This window comes from Natrix helvetica (assembly GCF_964273705.1).
Source record: "Natrix helvetica genome assembly, chromosome: Z".
Classification (NCBI taxonomy): domain Eukaryota; kingdom Metazoa; phylum Chordata; class Lepidosauria; order Squamata; family Natricidae; genus Natrix; species Natrix helvetica.
In genome coordinates this window covers 36,042,038-36,056,941 of record NC_138554.1, presented here as the reverse complement: position 1 = coordinate 36,056,941, position 14,904 = coordinate 36,042,038, and the positions used below count along the sequence as shown (strand labels likewise).

Below are 14,904 nucleotides of genomic sequence, written 5' to 3'. Positions count from 1 at the left end.
CGAGCCCAGGACAGAACAAGAGGTCGAACGCGAAACAGAACAACGCCAACGCAACGAAAGCCAGCAGATCCCTGAATGCCAAAGCAACGAAAGCCTACAGACTCCCGAACGCGAAACAGAGAAAGCAACCGATCCTGCAACTACTTCCGATCAACCCAAACTGCGACGTTCCACCCGCATAAGGCAAACACCAACGTACCTTAGAGACTATGTAACAAACCGCAATGTGCCGTCTAAGAGGGGAGGGGTGTTAGATATTAACATATATCGTGGCAAGTCTCCTCTCTGGTCCACCGCTACGGCGGGAAACAGGTATCGCTCTGATTGGTCGAGAGGCGTACCCGATTCCTATAAAAGGGGAACCCTCCGGCCACAGAGCAAGCTGGATCACTACTACTACTAATAAAGAGCTGTTAAGTCACTTCGTGTCTGCAGTCTGTTCTCTCGTTGCCCAGATCTAACAGGTTTAGAAGTATTACTATCTATTATTCTTGGTTTTAGGCCTCACAGGTCCACACATCTCAGGGCTACAGGACTGGGAATCTGTAAATGTTAATCCCACCCCCACCCACCCCGAAAAACTGAATGGCCACAGGTACTATTGTAGAATGAAGTATGGTTTCCAGCCATTGTCTTCTGTCTGACCACATTGAACTTGGTCTTTTGAATTGGATTCTATGAATGAATACACAAACCTTACTAAATGCAGGAATTTTATTTATTCTATTATCCTCTAGTTAAGGTTTTCTCTATCATAGGTAAGCTAAAAGAATATACTACATTTCCTCCCTATATAATGAACTACAGATTCAAGAGATAAAATCAAAAATAAATTTCTAAGACTGGAAGCTGTTTACTGGCTTTAAATGATGACAGATTTTTTTTTAACTGACATAAAATGATTCCTTGCAATAATTTTAAAAATTGGCCATGAGAAATAATCACATCAATTCTGATTTTTTAAAATAAACCTCAGCTTCCCCACTTTCCCTTTGGCTCTATTAGACTTTTAATTTTTGCATAGATAACGATAACTCAATGGCGTGTGTCACAAGAAAAAAATGGAACAGAAGATCTGTGTATTTGTACTGAAGGGTATGAAACTTCCTGTAAGATGAATTCCAGTTACCCTTCACAGGAAAAGTACACAGACTTTGTTATGCGAAATCAAGCACTTAAGTGGAACACAATGCCTGCCATACTGCTGCGACACAGGGTGTCCATTTCATACATATTGTAATGCATATACATATTTACCTCCCTCTGCTGCAGAACAAACAGTTCATGAGGACACAGAAAGACTCTTTATTAGGAGAAAGAAAAAGAATACAAATAAAATTAACTTTTCTAAATGTTCTCAAGTTTGGTATGCAAGATGCCTGTTTCAGGTATCTTTAATTTGACAGATGCCTGGAAATTTTTTTTAAAAATCCAAGACAATTACTCTACTCTTAGGCTACAGTCAAGAAACAGTAAGCTGTATTCCTGGGTTGCTATCCCACAAAAGAATGATGATGTGTTGTCCTTTGAAGTCCCTTTCAGAGTTTCCGCTTCTTCTCTGTGATAGAATGGTAGATCTCCAAAGTCAGTGGCACAAAGTTCTTTTCTGAATTGTCCAAGAAAAATAGGGGCTCGGTGATGGTGATAGGGTCAAATTTTTCCTTCCCCAACCGGGTTTTGCACTGCTTGAAAGTCCCTGTGATCTCTAAGGCCTCCTGTGGTGAAAAGGAGCAAATCAATCAATAATTCCACTGCTCTCCTAAAGCACACAAAAGATGGCAGAATTAAAAGCATTGGAAGAAGATACTATTACTGTAAAATACATGCTGCACTTTTTCCAGAGTTCCCATCAGTTATATGGTGGTGAATGATGGAATGGATGAAGAGAATTTCATTTGCACCAGATTGGTGAATAAGATGGAATATGTTCATTTTACTAGTGCAGGCAGCAAGCATATCATCGTCATTAAAAAATAGCACAACCCTTTAAGAACAACATAAATATTGATATGTAATTAAGAATGTAATTATCCTTCCAATAAAACTGCTAATTTAATAATAGCTATGCCACCTTACCGGTATATATATTTTGCCTCATTCAGGCACATTTTGCTGCAATAGAGTGAATTCCATCCAATGGTGGGTTCCGAATCCCGTTGCAATCAGTATGCTGCAATAGGGACGGCATCCAACATGTGCACGTGTGCAACGCGTTCATGCGTGCTTACCACCTGTGATGCTCCAGCTCCGTGGGCATGCGTGAAAGCCCCCATCGGCTCAAATACAGGTAAGGAGGGTGGGTGGGCCCTCCTGAGCAGCATACCGAAATGGTACATGGTGCTCCCTGCAGGCACCTTTATGCCCGTATCCCACCACTGATTCCATCACTCACCTTGATAATTAATTGAAACAAATATCAGCTTTATAAGAAGGCAGAGGAAGAGGCTGCCTTAGGCAGAAGAAGCTGGAAAATGCCAAGAGGCTGCTAGAGGAAACAGTAATGTGCCACATGGTCTTGACAAATTTAAGATGTGTGGACTTCAATTCCCAGAATTCCCCATTCAGCAACTCACAATTTTGGAAGTTGAAGTTCCCACATCTAGATGCCACGTTTGAGAAACACGTATTAAACATTTATTGGAAAAGGATTAAAAATTGGAAAGAGGCAATAAGAGGAGTCAAAATAGATTGGAAACCAGAAGTTTTTCTACTAGGAATAATGACTGCGAAATATAAAAAAGAAATCCAGTATTTGATTTTACATATAATTATGGCAGCAAGGATTGCCTTCGCTCATAAATGGAAAAACAAATTAATTCCAAACGAAGATGAAATAATAAGAAAGGTTATGGACTGTGCCAAAGTTGACAAATTAACAAAAGAAATCCAGGGAAAAGAAGAAACATAATATTAGCTGATATGGGATAAATGATATAGGTGGCTCCAGGAAAGAAACAAGGATCAATGAAGGCAGTCCATAAAGCCCAAAAATAGTAGTTAAGAAGAATTAACATATATACATGCATTCAAGAGAGTTTAAACTTATTAGAGGTAATCACCCAATATAGTAGATAGATGAGTAAAACAAGAAGGTTAAAAATGTTGAAATCCAAATGAAATATACTAGAAGGGGAAATAACATAAGGAGAATGGTATCATTTTGTAATTGCTATTACAAAGAGCAGGAAGTTCCTGTTCGTACTGTATTGTGTAAATGTAGTGTACATCTAAATTTTTGTGTGTGTGTATTTTGTATGTTTGTAAAAGAATACTAATAATGGTAATGGTAATGGTAATGGTAATAGTAATAGTAATAGTAATAGTAATAGTAATAGTAATAGTAATAGTAATAGTAATAGTAATAGTAGTAATAATAATAATAATAATAATAATAATAATAATAATAATAATAATAATAATAATTTATCCTGATTGATAAAATGATATTAGAAAATTGTAAGAACAGAAAAATGAACTTGAATATGGTCTGAATTGATTATAAAAAGGCATTCGACTCATTGCCACATAGTTGGATCATAAAATGCTTAGAAACAACTGGCATTAGCAAAAATATTACATCCTTCACTGAAAAGGCGATGAAACAATGGAGAACTGAGTTGGCAGTAGAGAATGAGAACTACGGAATGGTTAATATCAAGCAAGGAATTTTCCAGGGTGATTCACTTTCACCTCTTCTCTTCATCATCGCGATGATCCCGCTATCAGTAATCTTAAAAAAAATGAAATTAGGCTACCAAACAGCCAAAGAAGCTGAAAAAATTTCACATTTATTATATATGGATGATTTGAAACTCTATGGTCAGAAATAGAAATCCAATCACTGACAAACACAGTCCGAGTATTCAGCACCGATATTTCAATGCAGTTTGGCATGGAAAAATACGTCACTGTATCCATAAAAAGGGGCAAAACCACTGCATGTGAGGGAATTGAAATGCCCAATGGCCAACTAATTAAATGCAACAAAAATGAAGCCTACAAATACTTAGGCATTCTGCAGTTGGATAACATCAAACATGGAGAAGTAAAACTATTGTCAGAAGAGACTACACCAACAGAATTAGGAAAATTTTGAAATCTAAATTAAATGGTGGAAATATAATCAAGGCCATAAATACCTGGGCAATGCCAGTTATAATATACACAGCTGGTATAGTTAACTGGACCCAAGCTGATTTGGACATTTTGGATGGAAAAACCAGGAAACTAATAACAATGCACTACAATTTACATCCACACGGTGACACTGATAGACTATACCTGCCCCGAAAATCAGGTGGCAGAGGATTATTACAAGTGAAGCAAATAGTTGAAGAAGAAAAAACCTGCACTGGCTGATTATCTAAAAGAAAGTCAAGAACATCTATTAATCGAAATAAAGAATAAAAATCTGCTGAAGGCTCAACAGACGAAACAAGAATACAGAAAAGATGTGATAAAATCAAGAATGGAGAGTTGGCAGAACAAAGCATTGCATGGTCAATTTCTGAAAAAATAAAAGATAAAGTGGACAGTGAAAAAACTTGGTTATGGTTAACAACAGGTACATTAAAGAAAGAAACAGAGTCACTAATCCTGGCTGCACAAGAACAAGCTATCCGAACAAATGCCATTAAGGCCAAAATCGAAAAATCCTCTGATGATGCCAAATGCAGACTCTGCAAAGAAGTTGATGAAACTGTTGACCACATACTCAGCTGCTGTAAAAAAATTGCACAGACTGATTATAAATTGCGGCACAATTCAGTAGCACAAATGATCCACTGGAATTTGTGCAAAAATTATAATATTAAAACAACAACAAACTGGTGGGAACATAGGCCTGAAAAAGTCACCGAAAATCAGATGGTCAAGATCCTATGGGGTTTTCGTATACAAACGGACAAAATACTGGCACATAACACACCAGACATCACACTGGTTGAGAAAAATAAGGTTGCAATCATAGACATCGCAATACCAGGTGATAGCAGGGTCGATGAGAAGGAACATGAAAAAATCGCGAAATACCAGGACCTAAAAATTGAAATTCAACGATTATGGCACAAACCAGTAGTGGTAATTCCAGTGGTAATTGGCACACTGGGTGTTATTCCAAAAGCACTGGAATTACATTTAAAACAGTTAAAACTTGACAAAATCACCATCAGTCAAATGCAAAAAGCTGCACTGCTTGGATCTGCACGTATATTACGAAAATACGTTACGACGTCCTAGGCCCCTGGGTGTGGCCCGACTAGTAATCAATGCCAAATCCAGCGAAACAACTGGCTGCTGTGATACAATTGTAGTATAATAATAATAATAATAATAATAATAATAATAATAATAATAATAATAATAATAATAATAATAATAACAACAACAATAAAAATAATAATAATAGATAACACAGAGCCAACCAAGGTGGTAGCAGGATCAAAACCTCCTCTCACTCATGAATTCTAGCTTTCTGTTTTTTGATTATTATAAATCCCATCAAAGTTTATTTACATTATATCAACTTATCAGTAAAACAACAAGGGAACAGGGAAGAGTCTCACCTGGATGCGAATAAAGTGAGGTATAGCATAGTTCGGCAGGTAATTATTGGTGTGTTCATATAACTGCTTTCCATCAAAGGATTCTCCTTCCTTTAATCGTATTGCTGCCATCCCAATCTTTCCTTCATGCCCTAGAAAATATCAGAATGGTCAAATGCCTCTTCAGAAAGTCTGTTGGCTTACCTGAATGGCTATTCTTTGTGTGCTGCAGGAGAATCCAAGCATGTTAACCCATTTAGCCTATTAGCCTCGAGACTGAGTTGAAAAAAGTCTTGGCCATGCCTCTGTGGTCCTCCATAAGCCAGTTTTTAATGGGATGCAGCTGTAAGAAGATATTCAATATGAGGGTAAATATGTGTTGAAGATAGATCCGCCACACATCTGGAGCATCCGGATACAGGGCGGGATTGGATTCTCCCCCAGCGCACAGAGAACAGCCATTCAGGTAAGCCAACAGACTTTCTCCTGTGCGCTGCTTGGAGAATCCAACATGGGATATACCCAAGCTAAGAATCACATGGGTGGGAAGAGTCCTGGTTCAGGGTTCCGGAGACCGAGTGAACCCTTTTCAATACATGTCACTCGAAGAACGCCTTGGCTGAGGCAAACTTGTCCACTTTTAATGAGGACTGTGTCGCTGCCCTGCAAATCTCCTCCACCGAGGCTTGCATGGTCCAGGCAGCCAAAGTAGCCACACTTCAGGTAGAATGAGCGGTGATGCGTCTGCCATGTTTCCCCAAAAATACAACAGGGTCTTATATTTTTTTGACCCACGAAATATGGCCCTGGGCTTATTATGGGGGGATGGCTTATTGTTTTGGGGTTGCTGGGTGGCTGCTCCCTTGCGACCGGGCTCCCGAAGAGCCGGACACAGCCTCAGGGGCAAAGCAGCCATGAGGTTACCATGCTCACGAGCAGCCACCCGGCAAACCCCCTCTCCAACTAGGCAGAGCACCATTCACTGACCAGGAGCTGGGGGGCAGAAGAAAAGCACTCACATTGCTTGGCACCTTCGGAATACCGCTAGGTTGGGGAGTGGTGTTCTGCCTGGCTGGAGGGGGGCAACTGCCAGGTAGCTGCTCCCTTGCGAGTGGGCTCCCAAAGAGTCAGGCACAGCCTCAGGGGCGAAGCAGGCATGAGGTGACCATGCTCACAAGCAGCCACCTGGTAAACCCCCTCTCCAACCAGGCAGAGCACCATTCACTGACCTAAGGAGTATCCCTAAGGCACCAAGCCATGTGGCACTCTGCCCATTCCCCAGCTCCCGTGGGTTGGCACATGCAATATGAGTGCCTTTCTTCTGCCCCCCAGCTCCTGCAGCTTGGCACCTTCGGGATATCGCTAGGTTGGTGATCAGTGCTCTGCCTCGCCAGAGGGGGGGTTGTCCAGGGGCTTATATTTTTGCCAACCTGAAAAATGTGGCAAGGCTTTAGTTTCAGGACATGTTGTATTTCCGGGGAAAACATGGTAGGCAATGGCCAAGATTGCTGCTCGTAGGCCAAAGAGATGCAAGCCTTGATCCAACATCTGATGGTGGAATGAGTGACCCTATGGCCCATCGTGGCTGGCTGAAAGGAGAAGAAGAGGGACCCTGACTTCCGGAAAGATGCTGTGCATTTAATGTAGCGGCAGAGAGCCCTCCAGACATCAAGCACATTCCATTTCCATTCCAGTGGATGGGACGGTGTAGGACAAAAATTTTGAAGTACGACTTCTTGGCCACAATGGAAGCAGGAGTTGACTTTCAGGATGAATGAAGGGCCCAACCGTAAAACAACTCTGCCCGAATGAAAAACGCAGAGGTCCTCTCTGACTGATAGGGAAGCCAGCTCCGACACTCTCCTCGCCAAGGTAATAGTGACGAGGAAGACTACCTTCAAGGTCAACAGCTGAAGACTGATGGACCTCAATGGCTCAAATGGCAAAGATGTGAGGGCTTGCAGAATGAGGGACAGGTCCCAAGTTGGATAACAATGGACAACAGGGGTACTAAGGTTTGAAGCCCCCTTGAGGAAACTACGGGTCATGGGATGTTGAACGGAGGTATGTTCCGCCACTGACTCAAGAACCATGGACAACGCTGCAACCTGCCTCCACAGGGGGGAAGGTGCTAATCCTCTGTCCAAGCCGACTTGGAGAAATTCAGAAACCTGTGGGACTGAAGCCAACTGTGGTTCTATTTTCTGTCTGTGGCACCACCTGTTGAAGGCCACCCATGTAGCATCATATATTCTGGTGGTAGAAGGACGTCTGGCAACCTGAATAGTCCAAATAACTTCCCAGAGAAATTAGCCCATTTCAGGATATCCTCTTCAAGTGCCAAATGGCTAATTGCAACTACTGAGGCTCTGGATGTAGAAGGGCCCCCTGGCTAAGGACTATCCTGTTGTCGGGAATCCGCCATGGTCAAGAAATGGACAGATTGACAAGGTCGGCATACCATGTTTATCTGGGCCAGTGTGGGGCCACAAGAAGTACCTCTGCCTTTTCCGCTGGGATCTTCTGCACGACCCTCAGAATGAACGGGAGAGGAGGAAAGGCATATAGGAGTTCCCTAGGCCATGGGCAAAGAAGAGCATTCACCCCCTCCATTCCATGAGTTGGAAATCTGGCAAAACATCTTGGGAGCTGAGTGTTCATTGGGTGGCCAAACAAGTCCATCATTGGCCGGCCAAAGCACCTGGAGAGCTCCTGGAACAAATCCAGGTGCAGTCGCCATTCCGAATGGTCCATGGTCGACCTATTTAGATAGCCTGCTTGGACATTGGCCACCCTGGATATGTGCTCCACTCTGATGGATAGGATATGAGTCTCTGCCCACTGACCCAGTCTGTCCTCCTTGATCCTGACTGATCTGGAGTGAGTGCCCCCCTGGCAGTTGATGTGGGCCTTTGTGCCCACATTGTCAGTGAGGATGAGTACATGGTGGCATGTTACTAATGGTTGGAACTGTTGAACTGCTAGTCGTATCGCTCAGAGCTCTAGCCAATTGATGTTGTTGGCGAGCTCCTGTTGGCTCCACCGTCCTTGGGCCACCCGATTCTGGGAGTGAGGTCCCCACCCACAGAGGCTGGCGTCAGATGTGACTGTGACCCAGCTCCCTGAAGAGACAGCCCTTGTGAATGGCAGAGGATGTCCACCACTGCTGCAAGCATAGGACCCATGTTGGAATTCGTACCTGCAGGTTGAAACTGCCATCATCAGTTCATTGATACGGCAGCAGGAACCCCTGAAGGGATGTTGACTGTCACCTCTGTAACTGGCCTATCATCAATCTGATGCTGAAGCGTCATTCCTGGGACAGGGAGACCTCACACATGATTGTATTTATTAGAGCTTCCAAATGCAGAAGACTGGTACAAGGGAGCAAATGAGTCTTGTTGAAATTGACCATGAACCCATGTTGTTGAAGAACCTGGATCGTGGTCTGGAGGTCCTGGTATGCCTTCATTTTGACTAAATTAAAATGTCATCAAGGTAGCATTGTAACCTCACTGGAACTGACCTGAGGTGCGCCACTACTGCCGCAAGCAATTTGGTGAAAGTCCTGGGTGCTGATGACAGGCCGAACAGCAGGGCTCAATACTGGTAGTGCCAGCCAGCAAAACAAAATCTCAGGATCCTCCAGTGAGATGATCTTATTGAAACATAGAGATAAGCTTCCTTGATGTCTATAGATGTTAGTAGGTCCCCTTGGTGGATGCATCCCAAGATGGCTTGAAGGGACTGCATCCTGAATCATTTGTACGTCAGGTGGATGTTGAACCTCTTTAAGTCTAGGATTGCTCTCCACCACTACCACCAATGAGCTCTTGGGAACTAAGAAGAGGATTGAGTAAAAACCTAATCCCTCCTGATCCAATAGAACTGGCTCGATGGCTCTGATATTCAACAGATGTTGGATCTCGGTTTTCATGAGACCCCTTTTGACCTGACAAGCAGGGGTAGGACACCTGATAAATTGTCTGGGGGCCTGAAGAGGAACTCTCCAGACTCACAGTCTGAAGAACCCAGGCATCTGATGTGATCGACTCCCATTGGCTGGTGAAGTGTAGAAGCCGACTGCCAATGGAAGTATGAACTGAGGAGTCACTTAAATTGACAGAAGGGCCTATTGCCCAATCCTCAAAAGGAATGCTGCTGATGGAACTGCTGCTGTCTACCTCTGTCTTGCAACCCTGATCTATCCTGGGATCAATCCGATCCCTGAGAATAGGGCCGGTGGTATGGCTGGTAATTGAAGGAATGTTCAGGTGGCTGAAAGGACTGCCTACGAAAATAAGGTTATGATCTGCAATCTGCCTGTCGGTGTAAAGAGGGCAGGACCTTGCACTTATCCTTGTCAATATGGGGTCTAGGGCATCCCCAAACAGCTTCCCCCTTTGAAAGGAGTGGAAGCGAGGTGCCACTTAGAGCACATGTCCGCCTGCCAGTGACGTAGCCACAACAGATGATGGGAAGAAACTTTGGAAGCCAAGGCTCTAGAAGCGAACTTTTGCATTGAGCATCGTATCCAAGGAATATTCCACGGCTGCCACTAGTTTGTTAATATCCTGGTGGAGGCAAACATCCTCTGGCAAAATCCTGGCCTGCAATTGATGGAGCCATACTAAAGAAGTCTGATTAAAGAAAGATGCAGCCATAGTTGTGCGATGACTTTCCTCAAGACTCATAAGGTTACCACCTGGGATCACCTCAGCAAGAAAGTCATCTCTGTCTTGCAATCATCTATCCAAAGTCCCTCTGACACCTCCGAAGGATGATCGTGGGTGAAGCTAAGGCGGCAAAAGGAGCGTTCACTGAGGGAACTTGGAGCAGACCTTCTAATTCTGGCCCTGATCCATAAAGCTTCCTATCTGTGTTGTGGGGAGGTGGGGGAAGGACCTTAGTTGGGTCCATTGCCTCTGCATTACATCCAAAAAGAGTTCTGGAGAGGCAGTTCTTGCTTGGGAGCTAATTTGGAAAACAGACACTCAGTGGCTGCAACCCTAGGCTGGTCCCACCTGGGGCCTCCAATGTCCCCATGTTCACAGTGGCCTTGGCCTTGTACAAGAATAACTTAAATAAGGCTGTGCGGAATAGGCCTGAGAATGAAGACCTGTCGGGGGCCAAACCCTCATCCTCTGACATCTCCTGCTCCCCTATCTCCTCATCTCCCAACAGCGAAACCTTGCTGTGTAAGGAATGTTGCGGAGAAGCTGGATCCCCAGCTGGACCTGATTGGGCCCTAAGAGTGCTCCTTGGATGGAACACTTGTCCCCTACATTTGATCTCAGAATTCAGCCCCTGAGATATGGCAATGGAAATTAGGTCCCTAAGCTCCCTGTGGAGAACCAGACCGTGACCATCCTCTGAACGGAGCCCTGCTGCAGTGGGGATGAAAGTAGCCTCAGGGGCAGAACGTGTCACCCTGGGAGGAGGGTCTAGACCTGCTGCTGATATGCAGGCTGGAAGATCAGGCCCTAGGCCAATATCAGCCACAGAAAGCCCCTGGTGCCAGGCATTGTATGGTGATAAAGACCTGTTGACTTCTAATATAGGGGGAGAAAAAGCCCTTAAGCCCGCGGATCCCCTTTCATCTACCAGTGAAGTGGGGAGGTTAGACTCTCTAACAATCCTTCAATGGCCCTGGAGGCCTGCGTTGGCAAGGCCCTGTGCCTCCCTTCCGCTCCCCTATCAGCCACCGATCTCTCGGAGCAAGACTTAGATTTGCTGGCTTTGCTGGCTTTGGCCCTGGTGGAAGAGCCCCTTGTGATGACCCTACCAGTTCTTCAGCTGGAAGCCTCAGTGGAGGGTGATTGGCTGGGGGATGGCTGTGCTGTACCACTACTGCCTGAGATCAAGCAATCCACCATCTTGGAGTGCTCAACAAACACTGGGCTGAAGGCAAACTCTGTGAGGACTGCTGCCAAAGGATAAGCCTCCACAAGGGCTGTAAACGTCCTTGGAAGTGCCACAATACTCAGCATGGAAAGACTGCAGAAGACCGTGATGAAGCAGGTGGGAAAGCAGCTCGGAAATTGCTGGGGAACTGAGGGCGAGCTGAAAAGGCACCTCCGACTCCAAACAGCTCCACCAGGTATTGCGGCAAGAGCCGGCGCATGCATAGCGATCAGGTCTCTCGGTGCCAAGTTAACAGTAACGTCAGAAGCAAAGGGTATGAATTCCCAGGCACACAATTTAAATCGTGGAAGCAATGAGTAAGGGAGAAACGTCATGCGGCAGCAGCGAACTGGCTCTCTTCACGCTAGCAACTGCCTCCCTACCGCCAATGGAGACTAGCCCAAAGGTCGGGCAAAGTCTCCAGCCACTTAAGCTTCACAACTCAAAAATCCTTAGGAGCTATAAAAATCAGTCCAAATGAAAATGGTGGTGGCTGTTCTTTCCAGCGAGCCGGGGAAAACCTGTGCACTCACTTGTGGCTAACCTGCGAACTCCCAACTCCATATATACATTGCCATAAATCCAATTGGAGAATCCAAGATGACTGCAAATCTAATTTTAAAGCCAATTTAAACAGACTGAGTTGAAGAAAGTCTTGAATACATCTCATTTCGGCTAGACTGAGTTAAAAATCTGGCTTCCGGAGGACAAGGGAGATGTGGCCAAGACTTTTTTCAACTCAGTGTCGAGGCTAATAGGCTGAATTTAATCCATGCTTAGATTTTCCAAGTAGCGCACAGGAAATAGAAAGACACAGGTTTGCACTGGAGGAATAGCAAGAGAAAAAGTGTTGGCTTAACCTTTTGCCTTCCAAATGTTTTTCTCATGTGAATTCCAGAACCCCTCATTAGAGAATTAGTAGTAGCCAATTCATTATAAAATGAAGAAATAAATACTTACACAAATACTTTGCTCTGGTGTCATGTAAAATAGTGCAAACTATAAAATAAGCATCTAAAACTGCATGGATATAATGGATAGCTATAAAAGTAAGCCGATTTGTTTATTTTACTGTACTACAGGAAGTCCTCAAGTTATGGCAATTTGTTTAGCAACTGTTTGAAGTTAAAAGAGCATTGAATAAAGTGAATGGCTTTTTTAGAAAAAGAAAAAAGAGTGAATGTGAGCAAAACCTTTGGGAGATATGCCTGTCCTTAAAAAAATCCAGACCTCAGAAAACAGAAAAAAATCTCTCTGCAAAAATCATTGCCAGAATAATTTCTTTTGGCAGTGTGATTTTGGGACATTTTGTGGTAACTAGGCAGGAAATTGAAGTGAAAAGAAGACTGTCACCCAGGAGACTTCCCTTTCTGTCCACACTAAGCTGTATTTGGGGTGGGGGTGGGGGTCTGTAAAATCTCACTGCCAGAAATTGTAATTATATAATGTTGGCAATTCCATTCCAAGTTTTCTGAAAGGTATTGTTGAGATGCTAAAACTAAAATACGGCCCATGGACTGCAAATTCAATATATCTGTTCTAAGAATTTAATACCTGCTCTAATATAATATACCTGTTCTAATATGAATTGTGCAGGATAACAACTACCATCCAGTAAGTATGACCACATTTGATTGAGAAAAAATCTTGCATAAAGTTCAAGGTAGTATCAATGTTTCAATAACTAAATTACCCCAAATTAATATTTAACTGATTTGTCCATGTAAAAAGCTGGTTCAAATGTTTTCTTTATAGATCTTGACGCAATTGGAAAGGACAATATCTAAACTGATCATTCAGGTCAAATGTGATTTTTAGCAAAACAAATTGCAAAAATAACACACACACACACACACACACACACACCATTTTAAATGTTCTCTAAAATCTGGCTACCAAATACAACCCTGCACGTTTATTTTCCTGCAACTACTATGAATTATAATAAAATGTAAAACAACAGGAAAAGATTGGTAACAATGCTTAAAGTAGCAACTTCTATTTCTGTCTCCCTTTGAAAATAAAAACAAGAACCAAGACATCAAACTTTGAAATCTTATCAGGTGTTGGTATATTTAAATACACCCACCCCCCAGAAACATAGATATTCATTCATAATTATTCTGCCAAAATGTAACATCCATACAGTCTCCTTTCTGAATATTTTTTTATCTTTAAACCTTTAAACTTGTATCCTCCATGCTTAGGAAATCTATTCTATAGCCCACTACTGCCACCACCATCCCAAAAATCTGCCTTATTCAGGCAGTTGGTTATTTTTTTGTTGTTGTTGTTAGACATTAAGTTAATGTTATTAAAATATGCTCTAATTTTTAGCTTCAGTTTTTAAGTAGTCAGCTTTTTACAACAAATTACTTTTTTTACTAGCATATGTTATAAACCATTTCAAAATACTTGAGTTCACAATTATTATTAAAGAAAACAACACTTATCCAATATTTGCAATGGGGGCAATGTCCCTAAGAATTGTAACTGATAGGTCATGCTATGCCTGGTATGATTCTGGGCATTATTCTTTTACAGACACTAAACATAGATTTCTTAAACAATATATTTCAATCTACCTGGCACAGATACTCCATATACATTTGCTTCTTGAATAAATTCCAGCATAACAAGAATTGTCTCAACTTCTGTAGTAGCCACATTCTCTCCTTTCCATCTATAAAATAGTGAAAGAGGTTATTAACCACGATTTGTTCTTTTTATAACTGAATTTCCCCCAAAAAAACCTTTGTTTATTACTAAAGCATGATTGTAAACCTTAGATGAAGCCCTTTCTGTGTTCCCTCATAATAGCGGCCCCTATTTATAGCAGATTCAAACTGGAGACTTCCTGCTTCACAAGTTATTTCTTGATTTATTTTCCCTGTTTGAAATGCTCAAGCTACTATATTCCTTTGCCTTTCTAAATCTGGAGGCCACATTGACCTGAAGTTTGGTTTTTGGAAGCTTTTTGCTTATTTTTCACTAAAATTCTACATGGGTATAGCACACATACATGTGCACACAAAATAAAATGAAAGGGTGGAAAGAAGAAAGAAAGGAAGGAAGGAAGGAAGGAAGGAAGGAAGGAAGGAAGGAAGGAAGGAAGGAAGGAAGGAAGGAAGGAAGGAAGGAATATATAATGTGACTGTCCAGTTAGTTTTCTCACATCATATTCAGATATATGGAATGCAGATTCTGCAGTCAAAAGATTGCCCATTGCTGTCTTTAGCTGCTTATTCCTAGGCAAAACACACACTGGCCAGTTGGAATAGAAGCTTTAATATATGACAGAATAAAAAAGTAGCAGACAATCAGCACTGTCTTGTTTGCCCAAAAGAGGTAAAATGGTCAGTTCTTGATTTATTTTCCCTGTTTGAAATGCTCAAGCTACTATATTCCTTTGCCTTTCTAAATCTGGAGGCCACATTGACCTGAAGTTTGGTTTTTG

General features: G+C 42.5%; 1 protein-coding gene across 1 annotated transcript in view; it reads right to left on the bottom strand.

Annotated features, from left to right (window-relative positions):
- Positions 1–1,289: 1,289 nt before the first annotated feature.
- LOC309400936 (long-chain fatty acid transport protein 2-like) overlaps positions 1,290–14,904 on the bottom strand; it is a 30,921-nt gene continuing 17,306 nt past the window's right edge. Inside the window, exons 8-10 of the mRNA XM_081969710.1 lie at positions 14,033–14,130; positions 5,565–5,695; positions 1,290–1,715 (exon numbers count right to left, since the gene is read on the bottom strand). Coding sequence (XP_081825836.1) covers positions 1,539–1,715; positions 5,565–5,695; positions 14,033–14,130 — 406 coding nt within the window. The 3' untranslated portion in view covers positions 1,290–1,538. The remainder of the gene's footprint in view (positions 1,716–5,564; positions 5,696–14,032; positions 14,131–14,904) is intronic.